We start from the raw sequence: 14,411 nt of genomic DNA, 5'->3' as shown, positions 1-14,411 counted from the left end.
CTTACCATGCCAGCTTTCCAGGGTGCCCCGCCCCCTCTTTCCCTCCTCCCCCCAGAAAATTTATCTGACCCCAGGAGAGCCTTTTTGGGAAAGAACCCTCAATCTGGAGTCAGCTCGAAAACTGGAGTACCTGGCCTCGAATGGCGACCCATCTATTTACCCCCTGTATGACCTTGGGCAACTCATTTGGCCCCTCAACCTCAGTTTTCTCAGCTATAAAAAAAACAGAGGGGAATGAACTAGTTGAACTCTACGGTTTCTTTCTGCTCTAAATCCGATTCCATGAATGAATCAATTTATTAAGCATATACCAAGCACCTACTGTGTGCTAGGGATAAAGCTCTAAACCCAACGAAATACCTTCAAACCAGATTTCACCCAACTTAAGTTTGACTTGATGCCTTTTTTATTTCGTGTTCAGGCACATTCCCCAACACTTCTTTTGGGGCAAGAACGAGACGCCTACCCCTTCCTCCTTCCCATCGAGAGACAAGTTCAAGGGTTTGGTGCGTTGGAGCCAGGGAGGGGGTGGGGGTGGAAGGGCTGTGAAAGGGTTTACCCCTATCCCAAACACCCTTGGCAAGAGTCTGGGTGATCCTGGAGGTATTTACCACCCCTGAACAGCCAGGCTGCATTTATCTTTGCTGAACATACTTTCTAGACGTGAGCCCCACTCTTCTCCACCCCTCCTCTGAGGGGAGCTGCAGCTGCAAAGGGACTGGATTCCACTCTTGGGGCTCACATTTCCAGTGTCAATAATAGCCAGGGCGCGAGTATAGGAAGTACCCCTGAGACCAGAGAGCAGGGTTGGGGGTAGGCAGGGAGAATGAAGAGAGACTAAAGGGGGGTGATTCACTCTCCTTGCCTTCCACCCTTAGCTTCTAAAATGGGTATAAGAAAAGAGTGCTCACATTGAATCAGAAAAACCGGTTCGAATCATGACTGGTATTTACTTCCTGAGGGACTTTGAGCAAGTCACTTTACCCTTATGAGAATCGTTTTTGTCATCTGTAAAATGGGGAAGCCTGGATTTTTCTAGAGGACGCTTCCAACCCTAAAAGCCTATGAATGGGTCAGCCTATGAGGTCACCTTCTCTAGCCCAGAGGAATGTAGGGGGTCAGGGGCACAGTTCAAGCTATAGTACATTCCAAGCCCTGCCCTAGCGTGGATGTGAGTAATCACATGCCCAAAGAGTCAATCACCCAAGCTGTTTGCTGTAGGACAGAGAGGACTGATGGTACTGCCGGGAGGTAAACTAGTCAGTCAGATCCTGACCACTGCTTGCAGTATGCTTGTCTTAGGAATTTTCAAGGAGACTTGGTGGGTGCTTGTGTTCAACTGGAGTCAGAGGGCAGGGATTAAACACTAATTCCTTTGCTTACAGAAATAGTGAGCATTTAGGGCAAAAGGGTGCCCTTTGTGTACCCATTCACCTGAATGTAAAACCAGAAAAAATAATCCAGGTGATTTAAGATGTGTGTTAAGGTATCGGGTTAGCTTATCTGTTAGCTCAAGGATAGGGACTAGACTAGGGAGTTCATTGTTGTAGGGAACCTCAGCTTGATTCAACTAGAATTTAAATGACTTGCCCAGGGTCACACAGCCTCTAAGTCAAAATGGGGATTTGATCCCAGTTCTTCCTGGTTTCCCAATCCAGGCAACCCCTCGTAATATTAGCATCAGAAAAAGGCAGTCTAATCTAGTTTCCAGAAGCCCCTTTTTAGCATACCACATCATAACCTCGGACTGAGACTGTATGTGGGTAATTAGAAAGGAGAAAAGGGAAGGAAGAGTAGAGGTTAGCAAGAAACACAGGAAAAGGACTTGCTTAAGAAGCGGCATAAACAGAGATTATATTAGAAGGAATAGAAAGTAACAGACAAACCTGAAGTTCAGAAAGGAAGCTGCATCTTCTATCTGCTGTAGCCCAGATCAGAAGTAGGTAAGGTTCCAAACAGTCATTGAATTTTAGAACTGAGATGCTAAACGCCATCTATTCCATACCCTTCATTATATAGATAAGGAAATGAGACCTAGAGAAATCAAATGACTTGCCTAAGGTCATAAAACTCTTGAGTAACAGAGTTAGAACTGGATCCTTTGGAACTCCAAAGCCAGTGTTCTTAAACCATGCTACCATACAAATGAGTAGTACTCCCAAGTAAATGGCAGATCATCAAGTGGGTATTTCCTGTACTTACTCAGGTCTTCAGTCGAACAGTTAATCGTCTGGTATGTATGGAGCTCTGTATGAAGTGGTGGATGAATACGTTTCGTTAAGAGAGAATCTGTGTCTTTATGGAATTTAATACTCGAGTGGGAAGCGGTCAGCCTCAGTCACAAATAAAGATGCCACCAAATAAGTAGATCAGAGAACACCTATTTGAAGTCCAAGTGGTTCTTACTGATAGGGGATCAAGGATACTTTCTGGAAGAGGCAGTATTTGTTATTGGTGGTGTTGGTCTGTTTTTCTCAGAGAAGATCAATGACATCAGGAGGGTAATGTCTTAACTTGGATTTAAGTGAGGCAGAGCTGTGCAGAGTCATCAGCCTCACTCTCCTCCAATCATCAGCATGCAGTGGCAAGACATAGGTCAAGATGACTGGTGATGGTCCCTGGTGGCATTTGAGTTCAATTTTGAAGGATGAATAGGAATTGAAGATACAAAAAGGAAAAAGGAGGACATTTCCTGATAAGGCACATAGAAGGGCAAAGGCATGGAGCAGGAAAGCACAGAATTTGCTCAAGGGATAGAAGTAGCCTAGTTTGACTGAACTCCATCCACATTTAAGTTCTTTCTATGTTCAAGTTACTCTGCTAGGTGCTGGTATACTATGAGATAAAGCTGGAAATCTGGTAGTACCAGGTTATGGAAGACCTTGAATTCTAGGTGACAGGGAAGGGAAAAAAAGGAAGGAGGGGTGTTAACATTTTTATAGCACCTACTATGCACTGGGCACTGTGCTAAGTATCTTTTTATAATTATTATTTCATTTGATCCTCAAAATAGCCCTTCAAGTTTGGTATTATTATCCCTACTTTACAGTTGAGGAAACTGAGGCAAAGAGAAGTTAAGTGACTCTCCCAGGGCCACACAACTAGTAGGTGTCTGAGACCAGTTTTGAATTCAAGTCTTCATGCTCTATCCACCACACCACCATCTATCTGCCTTTAACAGAGGCAGAAATAGATTTTCTAATTTACTCAACAGGTAGTTACTGATGATTTTTGGACAGATGAGAGAATTGATTTCTGGGATATTTGATTAAGCTTTGGATGCTGTGCTTTAGAAGGCCCCCCGACAAAATGTTGTCCATACAAGAACAATCAGAATAATATCTCAGAGAGATTGACTGAAGGAATTGGCAGTATGTCACATGGAAAAGAAATTACTTGGGGTACCAAAGCCATCTTCAAATATTTGAAGGGCTACCACATGGAAGCATTTGTGTCTCATGGCACATAGTAAAAACTTAAATGCTGTTTCATTCATTCATCTAGGTGGAGATACTGTGTAGATATTTGAAGATGTTGGTCCAGCTAGCTGTGGAGAGGCCAGGGCATTAAGTAGGAGGTATAGATTTTAGGGTAACTAGGTGGTGCAGTAGATACAGTGCCAGATTTGGAGTCAGGAAGAGCTAAATTGAAATCTGACCTCAGACACTTACTAGCTTTGGGACCCTGGACATGTCACTTAACCCTTTTTGTCTCACTTTCCTCATCTGTAAAATGAGGGGGAGGAAATGTCAAACCACTCCAGTGTCTTTGCCAAGAAAATCCCAAGAGGAATCATGAGGAATTGGACATGATTTAAACTAATGAACACACCAGTACCATCGGTTTAGAAGTTATTTGCCTAGAGGTGATAGTTGAAAGTGAATGTGATTGCCAAGGCAGAGAATGTAGGCAAAGGAAAGAAAAAAGGTAAAAAGAGAGGATGATGTTGGCATGTCTGTTCAATTGCACAAATATTTGCTGAGCATCTACATAGAAGGGCCTTCCTAGGACTAAATAAGGAGACTTTTAACTAACTGTCAGTTGGACAGGTCCTTAGAGAGGATTAGCATAATATAGTGAGAGACAGTGTGGTGTGGTGAGAAAACCACTGTACTTAAGGTTAGATAAAATAACAGCGATAATGATGGATGATGATATTTAGCATTTAAAACCAGCACTTAACATGAATTATTTTCATAGAAATCCTGTGAGGTAAAAACTCTGGATATCATACCCATTTTACAGATGATGAAACTGGAGCTGAGAGAGGTTAATTGACTTGCCTAAGGTCACACAGCTAGTTAAATGTCTGAGGGAGAATGCAAACTCAGGTTTTTCTGACTCCAAGTCCAGTGCTCCATCCACCTTAGCACCTGTTTTCACTTCCTGGCTTTTTGACATACAGTGTCTGGTGCTTAATAAATGTTTATTGACTGACTATATGACCTTGGTCAAAAAATTTCCCCCTATGGGCCTTGGTTTCCTCATTTTTAAATGAATGGATTGAGATACTTTTCAACTCTAAAATTCTATTATCCTAATAGAATGTTATTCTAGAATTCTAGCATTTTAAAATATTATACTCAAATAATTCAGAATAATTGAATGAAATCAAATTGGATTATTCAAATATTCTTTTTTTTATTATTCAAATATTCTGACTACTACCAGTAGTTAGAATTTGATGGTTATCTTCCACAAATCCATTCATACTCTCATTCCTCCTAGGTTAGGGGGTATAGCTGAAGAGGAAAAAAAAATACTGAGATTATGGGTATTATCCTAGGAGAAAAAAAGGAGTGAAAGCATCAAGTAATTGAAAAGAAAAAAATAAAAACAGATCCCCCCAATTTAATAGTAAAATGTATTTGTGCATATAAAGGGGAAATGGGTGAGGCATTTAACCTATTAAGGGCAGCTAGGGAAGAGCATAGAGTGCCAGGACTGGAGTCAGGAAGATTCCTCTTTTAAGTTCAAATCTGGCCTCCAACATTTACTAGCTGTGTGACCCTGGGCAAGTCATTTAATCCTGTTGGCCTCAGTTTCCCCCTCTGTGAAATGAGCTGGAAAACAAAATAGCAAACTGCTCCAGTACCTTTGCCAAGAAAACCCCAAATGGAGTCATAAAGTCATACACGACTGAAAAATGACTGAAAACAACAAAATAAATGTATTAAATCAGACACTTTCTGAAAGCTGAAGGAATCCAATTATAAGGCTGAGATAGCAGTGTAACAGTGGGTAGAAGGGCTAGATAGAGGAGCTGGCTTTGGAACAAGAAAAAAGACCTGACTTTAAACTCTGCCTCTGATACATTTGGGCACCATGACCACAGGCAAGTCACCAGTCAATGTTTTAAGTCTGTAAAAGAACTATGAAGTCTGAATGTAGATCAAAGCATAGTATTTTCACTTTTTTGTTTGTTTTTTGTTTTTTCTTTCTGTCTCTTCATTCTTGTTCTGATTCTTATTTCACAACATGACTAATGTGGAAATATGTTTAACATGATTATATATGTATATCCTATATCAGAGTGCTTGCTGTCTTGGGGAGGAAGGAGGGAAGGGAAGGAGAGAGAAAAATTAAGTCTTACAAAAATGAATTTTGAGGGGACAGCTAGGTGGCACAATGAATAGAGCACTGTCCCCAGAGTCAGGGGGACCTGAGTTCAAATCTGGCCTCAGAAACTTAATGCTTACTAGCTGTGTGACCTTGGGCAAGTCACTGAACACCAATCGCCCTGCCTTCCCCCCTCCAAAAAGACAAAAAAAAATGAATGTTGAATATTATCTTTATATGTAATTGGAAAAAAACACTGTTAAGTGCAAGAAAAAAAGGGGGGAAAGAAAAAGAAAATTCAAAAAGAAATAAAGAAAAAATAGACGTTAACATTAGAAAAAAAACCTAAGTTGTTTAATCTACATTAGTAGAAAGAGTTTCCACACTGAGAATTCCCTAAACCAACAATAGTACTCAATGATGTTGATGATGATGACGACGATGTGGTAGAAGGAGAATATGGGAATTAAAACTTAGAAGCTGCCATATATATTAGGCTATTATGGTTACAATATTACTATGAGTTACATCTGTGGGATAGGGTGAGACACACTCCGATCCCTTTAATAACCCATTATGCTTTAATAGGGTTAGTCTAGTAGCATGGTGTCACGGAAAGAATGCTGCACTTTGGGTCACGAGAAGTTGAGTTGGGATTCCAGCTTTGACATTAATTTGCTCTGTGAGCCCAGGCAAATCACTTGACCTCCCTGAACTTCAAAATTAACTCATCTGTAAAATGTGGGTAATAACACTGATATTCCCTTCCTCACAGGGTTATTGGGAAAATATTTTGTAAACCTCAAACAGTATATAAGTGTGACCTATTATTATTCTACCAGGCTATATCCTCAGGATTGAACCTGGGCTAGCCAGTTGGTGTTCACCTTAATTAACAGATAGAGAGCCTGACATTCCTGGAGACTGAAGCTGCTCTCTCCATGAGTCACAAAGCTCATTAGCTGGGCATCTGGCAAGGAAACACAGGATTCTGCCTTCCAGCACACTCTTATCCTGGCTTCTTAGAAAATAGGCTGGCAGGTTTAGAGACTTTTAGTAGCCCTTTTGGGAAAGGCCTCGTTCCTTTGGAACTTAAAGATACCCAGTAATTGTCTAAAATCCAAACTCTACACTTTCATGCTAGATACCCAGTCAGAAAAGTGGATCAAAAGACCCACATCTTAGCAGAGGAAACATAGGACACGCAGGTTGGACAAAGATTCGGGACCAGAAATCAGCCTTAGTTATGCCTCCTGATGAGTTGATAATACAAAGACTTTAGAGCCGAGTTCACAAGGCTAACTCAAGGGCTTGTGATGACTTGCTGGCCCCACAGCTGGGCCAAGGAGGATGCAAGAGATTCTGTGGGCAAAAAAGAAAAAAAAAGTACAGATGGACCCAGTTTTTCAGACATAGAATATTTGAAAATGTAGATTTCCAAAAATCAGAAATCAAGGGGCTATTTCAATGATCAATAGAGTCTTCAATTTAATAGCTAATAATAGCTAGCATTGATAAAGGTCTTTAAGACTTAACAAATACTTTACATACTCTATCTTATTTGTTCCTCATAAAAGCTTTGTGAGGTAAATGCTGTTATTACCTCCATGTTACAGAGAAGAAAACTAAAGCTGAGGCAGGTTAAGTGACTTGCTTGGGGTTACACAGTTAACAAATGTTTGAGGCAGAATTTGAAACCAGATCTTCCTAAAGCAAGATCAACACTCTAACCACTGCACCAGTTATCTGCCTCACACTTTACCCAAGGAGGCTGTATATAAAGTAAAAAAAAAATTAAAAACCTATTTTAATTTAAATACTCTTTTAAATTTAAATCAATAGTGCTAAAGATTGCTGCTCTTTGAAGATCCACTAATTGGGAAATGAAAAACATTTTAGAGAGTGTTGTACAGGGTGTCCCAAAAGTCTTAGTGCAGTTAAAAGCTATTAAAGCTTTTAGCTATTGAACTTTTCAGCTTTTAACTGTCAGTATTTTAAGCTATTTAAAGATTTAAACTGCAATAAGACTTTTGAGACACTCTGTATGTCAATGGGAAAATATTATTCAACCTACCGGAAAAAAATTTTGATATGCAACTTGTCTGGTATGTACCAGATTCAAACAGCAAATGAGGACACTGGTATCATAAGGAACTCAATGTTTAAAAATGTTACAAGGAAGATATGAAATGTTGTCATGTATATATTTGAATTATCAGTGTGACATAAGCAGTAAAAAAGGGCAAACTTGACCTTGGACCAAATTAAGGGAGGCATAGTGCCTTAATGTTATCAAACCACATCTGTTCTCAGTTTTGAATGCCACAGTGGGAAAGACATTGATTAGTTGTTAATGAGTATATCTGGATATGGAGGTAGAGATAGGTACCCAGGATGACAAGTGGACTGAAGATTGTGTTATAGGAGGATTGAATGAAGGGAGTGGTGCCATTTAGCCTTAAGCAGAGAAAGCTTAGTCAAGATAAGAAAGCTGTATACAAGTATTATGAAAGGACTCTCACATGAAAGAGGATTTTTGGTTGATACCAGAAGGCAAAACTAGCAAAAATGGGCAAAAATTAGAGGAAGATTTTTGCTTCTATGGGATAAAAAATATCCTTACAACTAGAACTGGCCAAATGAAGAATGAGTCATCTCAGGAAGTAGTGGACACCCCATCACTAGAGGGCTTCAAGGGTGGATGCATAATCATTTGTAGAAGGGATTCCTCTTCTAGCTATAGATTGGACTACCACATTCTGAGGTCCTTCCAACTCAGGTTCTATGATTCTAAAATTGGAAATTATATATTGGTTGAATTAGAAACATTTGTATATTAGTTATGTGGAATATAGAAAGTATTATCCCATAAGAATGAAAGTGATACATAGTGGTTAGTTTCCTAAGTTAGCCCACAACAGTCTATTTTACCCAGAATGAGTGCATGAATGAATGAATGAATGTTAAATGTTTACCATGTGCCAAGCTGTAAAGATAGCAAGACAGGTCCTGCCTTCAAGATGTTTACATTTGCCCGTTAGAGAAAGATAACATATAGAGGACAACGGTAGCCATGGAGGGATATTTTATTTGTGAAAGTTACAGAGATAGTGAATAGAGCCACAAAGGGAGTAGACTGACTCTTTCTAGGAGCAATGACAGAGTTGATTTGAACTCCTTGCTTCTGGAAAGGGGAGTGAGGGGAGTGGTGGGTGCTCCTGGAATTACAGCTCTGTTGAGGAAATAGCCAGGCAGAGCAAAGTGAAGCATGGCTAGAGCTAGGCCTAGATGCATAGGAGGAGACTGAGGCAACCATCAGTCAGAGCAATGGGACTCCATATGAAAAGTTTTCAGTCCTCCAGATGATGATTTCTGGTTAGCATAGCATCCATGAAGGTGATGGCCTAAGAAATGATAGCATCCATGAAGGTGATGGCCTAAGAAATGATATATGCTAGAGCAGAGCTTAGATATATTGCGTGACTAAGCCAATAGAGCACTGGTAAGGAGGGAGAGTTATACTATCAGGAAATATCAGGAGCCCATTCATTGAAGAAGCTTCCTTCTGCCTGTGAATTTTTGTCCCTGTTGGCCTCATTGGCCTGGCTCCCTCAGGGGCCCGCCGTGGTCATCGAAGGAGATTTCTAAAGTGGAAAAGCAAAGGGAAGAATGGACATGGCCTCTAGCATGTGGGGCCAGGGAGGAAGGAGCAGGATCTCCAGTAGCTTCCAGGGGGAGCAGATACTTTGCAGAGACTTCCAGTAGGAGAAAGAGTAAAAGTTGGGGTTAAAAGGAGTTGGGGAGGTGTTAAGAACAGGTGGATAATAGCTGTTGATATAGATTGTTTAGAAATTGTGTCATTTGAGTAAAGGGACTGCCTAAATTTCACTTTGTGTTGAGAAAGTTAATAACAAGGTATTCACCAGTAATCAGGTGCTAATACTTTGTTATGTCCTTCCATATTCTTCTACCCATATCCCTGACTTTCGGACCTGGCTCCATGTCTTTCTCACTAAACTTTCAACTCCCATCATAATTAGAGTGTTTAGTATCTACATTTATCACCCTTCTAATAGTCTATCCTCGTGTGTTTTATAGTTATTGGGGTTTTTTTAATGCGATGTCTATCATTTTTCTTGCTTTTTGTTATTACTGCACAAAAGTACTAATGATTTGGGGGGATCTGTTGGATTATTATCTTTGTGACTTTGGGCAAATCAGTTTTCATTTACTTTGCCTTCCTCCTCACATCTATCCCCTACTAGTCTATTCTGAATTTACATATCATGGAAAATATTCATAATTTATTTGTTGTATTTTTATCCCTTAGGAGAGTTATTATTTCTAGGGTACCAAATTTGCGCTCCTTCTGTCCCGTTTCTGTCTCATTTTCCCTTCTCCTTGAATTCTGCCATGCGTCATTCCTAAAAATATCAATTTATGAAAAAAGCTATGCCAAATGGTAAAGGTAGCTTTGTATCCTAAGCCGTCAGGCCCAGTCCTGTCTGTCCCTGTTCTCACTCTGCTTCTCAGGCCAGTCTCTGCTTCTGTTTATGCCTCCTGAGGGCTGGTGGCCTTCAACAAGACACATTATACCTTCCTCTAGGATAGATGCAGTCCCAGGGATTGTGGCCACTCACCCCAATATGAAACCCATTATAAAGTTTGGGAATCTGGGGTCTCTCACCGCAGACATAGACCATCCTTCACCATAGCATAATTCTGGAGTGGAACTCTTCCATTTCCCCTTCTGGACTGAGACTGCCTTATAATCTCTCCCCTTCATTGCTTTTATCCTGCCTGCACCAAACACCCCTCACCACTCTTTCTGAGGAATCTAGCTAGACCTCATGGAAGAAGCAACATTTAAACCAGACCTTACCTTGGTAAGAGTGCTGGGCTTAAAGTCAAAGAAGTAGATTTTGATTATGGCTCTGTGCTGTACCCATATGACCTTGAGCAACTCTCCAGCTTCCAAATCTATAAAAATTGGGAGGCTAGGCTAGATAATCTCCAAGGCTAATAAAACCATCATGTGACGAGGCAATCAGTCAATCAGTTTGTATTTATTAAGCACTATGTGCCAAGCACTATGCTAAGGCATATTTCAGTGTGTGAGTAGGAGAGGGAATTAACGAGAGGAACGGGTAAAATATCTATGAACAGAAAGTTTAATTTGATTCACTTCTTGTTTTTCATTTTTTTTTTGGAGGGGGGAAGGCAAGGCAATTGGGGTTAAGTGACTTACCCAAGGTCACAGAGCTATTGAGTGTGTCAAGTGTCTGAAGGTGGATTTGAACTCAGGTCCTCCTGACTCCAGGGCCAGTGCTCTATTCACTGCACGACCTAGCTGCCCCTGATTCATTTCTTAATAAACCTTTCCCTCCATGTGGCCTTTGGCATTTGGAGGTGAGAAGCCCCTCCTGAAAGTTTGCCCTTAAAGCATCATACTCTTTGAAAGATGTTGGTGACTGGACTCAGAGCAGAAGTCAAGAAGGTGCTCTTTCAGACTTCAAGGAAGGTGAAGCAGGCATTTTTTTTTTTTTAAGCAATTGGGGTTAAGTAACTTGCTCAAGGTTACACAGCCAGTTATTTTGTGTGGGTGCCAAGTATCTGAGGCCGGAACCAATCCCGGATCTCCAGATGCCGAGGGGGGGGTGGGGCAGGGCGCGGCACTCTTACTCACTGCGCCACCGGGCCACTCCGCAGGCATATTTTAATGTGGGCTTTGGGCCACGTTTGGGTAGCTCCTAGAGTTGTTCCTGGCAACTGTCTGAAGCAAAAGACTTTAGTCCTCAAGAGATCTAAACTTTCTAATGGTTGTTCTGTGTAAACTTATCCCAGGCAATTCTCTTACTATCATGCTAACCCTGGGCTCATTTCACCCCTTTTACATCACACTTGTCTAACCTGTTAAATGGAGATAATAATATTTGCATTGTCTACCTCATAGGGTGGTTTAAAGCATTTTAAAACTCAAGTGCTATTATAAAACAATTATTAGTAGTATTTATTTATTTACCTTCTATGTGCTTTGCAGGCAAGCCCTACTTGATTTGTGTCTCTTTGCCTCTTCCTCTGTTAAGTGGCATAAATAGCATCTAAATAGCATGAGGGTGTAATTAGCAGTCACTTGAATGACCTGGTCTATGTCTACTTTTCCATAATTATGTTTATTATTACTATCATAATGAACTTTAAGTTTTGCAAAATGCTTTACATATGTTAACTCATTTGATCTTCACAACAACTTTTAGCTCCATTTTTACAGATGAGAGAACTGAGGCAGAGATAGGATAAGTGAATTACCTTTAGGTAATAATACCTTTAGGTAATTTAGGGTCACATAACTAGTAAATATCTTACAGCAGGATTTGAACTCAGGCCTTCCTTACTTCAAAGTCTGTGCTCTATCCATTATACTGCTTAGCTCCCCTAGACTCTGGGGTCCAGGGTTTGTTGAAGGGAGAAATTCATGGGAATTTCTGGAAAGAAAGAATTGGAAAGGACTTTAGACCAATGAGCCTAAGCAGCAGAAGGCTACTTCTGCCCAAAAGGGCCCTTCATACCAATTTATCCTGGTGCCCCTTTTTCACTCCCAGGTAAATTGAGGCCTTTCATTTTATAGTTGAAACAAAGAGGACCCACTAAAGGGAAGTAATTTGCCCAAGGGTAACATAGCTAGTAGGTGGCCAAGCTAGTTTTCAAACACAGGCCTTCTAAATCCAAAGCCAGTTCCTTCAATACTCATAGTACTTAATCTGTGGATTAGATTCCTCCAGAAGAAAGACATACTTTGGAGCTGTTGTATAAGCCATCCCCTTTCCATAGCCTATAACTCACTCACTGCTTTGCCACATAGGTGTGATTGCTAAATCAGGAAATCTTTCTCTAGAATGCTTAATCACTAAACTCTCAAATTTGGTAATTTTTTTAACTTGAAAGGGAATGCACATTTTTGCTTCTGCCACATGCTTTTAGAATACTGATTTTCAGTATAGTCCAAGGACCTCAGGAGGGGTCCAGAGACCCTTTTTTTGGGGGGTAGGGGAGTGGAATCAAAACTATTTCAGTAATAATATTGAGCCATTTCATTTTCTAATATGATAAATATCAGTAGATAGAATCCACATAAACAAAAGCTCTTTCGAAGGTCCCCAATAATTTTTAAGAATGTAAAGGGGTCTTGAGACCAAAAAGTTTGAGAACTATTGTTTTAGAGTAATTCCCTCGGTACCTGATTGCTGTGGTATCTTGAACTGGGAAAATCTTGGACTTTTAGGATCCTTCCTCTTCCATCATATGTAAACACATGTCTCCCTCTGCCGTGTGCTTTTGCTATGAATCACCGTCAGCTGCTCCTGGGAGGAGGAGACTTACATGGAAACAGACCTTCTTCCCTTTTCCCCCTAGTAAAGGTCTCCTCTAATATACATTGGTTTATCTCTCAAGTCCAAGAGAGGAAAAAGGGCATAAATGTTTGCATGGCTAGATTTTTAAGATGGTAAGGGATAACAGCCTGTCCCCAAGTCTCTGTCATCCCACTATCTTAAGTCCTATCAACCAAGTGCCAGTGTATACTTATATTCCTTGGGGATACTTTCTAGATTCCTCCAAATGAAAAAGTCCGTGCCCTGTAATCTCATCAAGTTAATTGGAGACGTCATCAAATTGACCATGGGTTCCCAGATCAAGCCCTTTCTGTAGGTGCTCCTCTACCTGCCAATTAACTTGGTATTTATCTATTCCCTATGTACGTGTGTGCATTCCCTGCCCCCAACAGACTATATACTCCTTTAAATCAAGGTCTATTTCATCTTTGTCTTTGTGTTCCCCAAACCTATCCCAGTAATTATGTGCCATAGCCTGGCATATAAGTACTCAATAAACTTTGCTTTGTGGGGTTGAACCAAATAGCAACAAATGAATGCTAAATTCCTTTAAAACTTGTCAAAATCAGTTTAAAATTCTCCCTTTTAATCTTTTTTGATACTTTTGCTTTGCATAACAAATCCTTTCTTTAAAGATAGCAGAGATAAATTTAACCCTGTCCCAGGTCAGAGTTTGTCACCAAATCTGAATTAGGGGAGGCCCAAGAAATGCTACAAACTATTAATCTTATGCTATGTTAAAGGTTCTCCAGGTTTAAAGCATTTGTTTGTGGTTGGTGTAACAACAGTTTTAAAAGTCAGACCTGGCTGAGGCTGGTCTGGTGGTTCATTATCTGGATTGAAATGAAATAAACTACTCTTGGACCAAATAATAGTTAACAAAAGGAAGTTTACTTAGCCTCAGTAAAGCTACAGAACCGGTTTAGGTGGACATAGCCCCACTTGTCTCTGTACGGGAATATGTCTGTTCAGTAAGTTATAATGCATCAGAAGGGTGTTGTGACTTAACAGGTAATGGGGCATCTATCAAGCTGAAGGGCACCAACCTTTTATGGGCTAACCTTTTTATTCACTAGCCTACTGGAAAGCCACAATGGCTTGAATCTTATCCTCCTAAACCAAAGCTCTTGAATAGCTGCCCTGCCTTTTGGAGAAAAAAAAAACTAGCCTAGCCTACGTGGCAGGGAACTTAGTAGATACTGTTCTTACTACCCTTTACTGGCAACGTAGTAAAGATTTTTAGGCAGGACTAGAAGAAGAACTTACTTCAAGGGGCGGCCAGGTGGTACAGTGAGTAAGAGCGCTGGCCCCAGAGTTGGGAGACCCGGGATCAGTTCTGGCCTCAGGTACTTAACACCCACACAAAATAACTGACTGTGTAACCTTGAGCAAGTTACTTAACCCCAATTGCTTTAAAAAAAAAAAGAAGAAGAAGAACTATGGTTTGAATCTCAGCTCTGT

General features: G+C 40.5%; 1 protein-coding gene across 1 annotated transcript in view; it reads left to right on the top strand.

Moving 5' to 3' along the window:
• The window catches only part of OTUB2 (OTU deubiquitinase, ubiquitin aldehyde binding 2), a 54,504-nt gene that overhangs the window by 15,614 nt on the left and 24,479 nt on the right, over positions 1–14,411 (top strand). The window contains exon 2 of the mRNA XM_069086063.1: positions 422–506. Within this exon, the coding sequence (XP_068942164.1) occupies positions 422–506 (85 nt within the window). The remainder of the gene's footprint in view (positions 1–421; positions 507–14,411) is intronic.

The sequence above is a fragment of the Petaurus breviceps genome, unplaced genomic scaffold (assembly GCF_028583685.1).
Source record: "Petaurus breviceps papuanus isolate PSGF00001 unplaced genomic scaffold, PetGlider_PUasm1.0 177, whole genome shotgun sequence".
NCBI classification, from domain to species: Eukaryota; Metazoa; Chordata; class Mammalia; order Diprotodontia; family Petauridae; genus Petaurus; species Petaurus breviceps.
The sequence above is the reverse complement of the archived record's forward strand: the minus strand, read 5'-3'. Positions and strand labels throughout refer to the sequence as shown.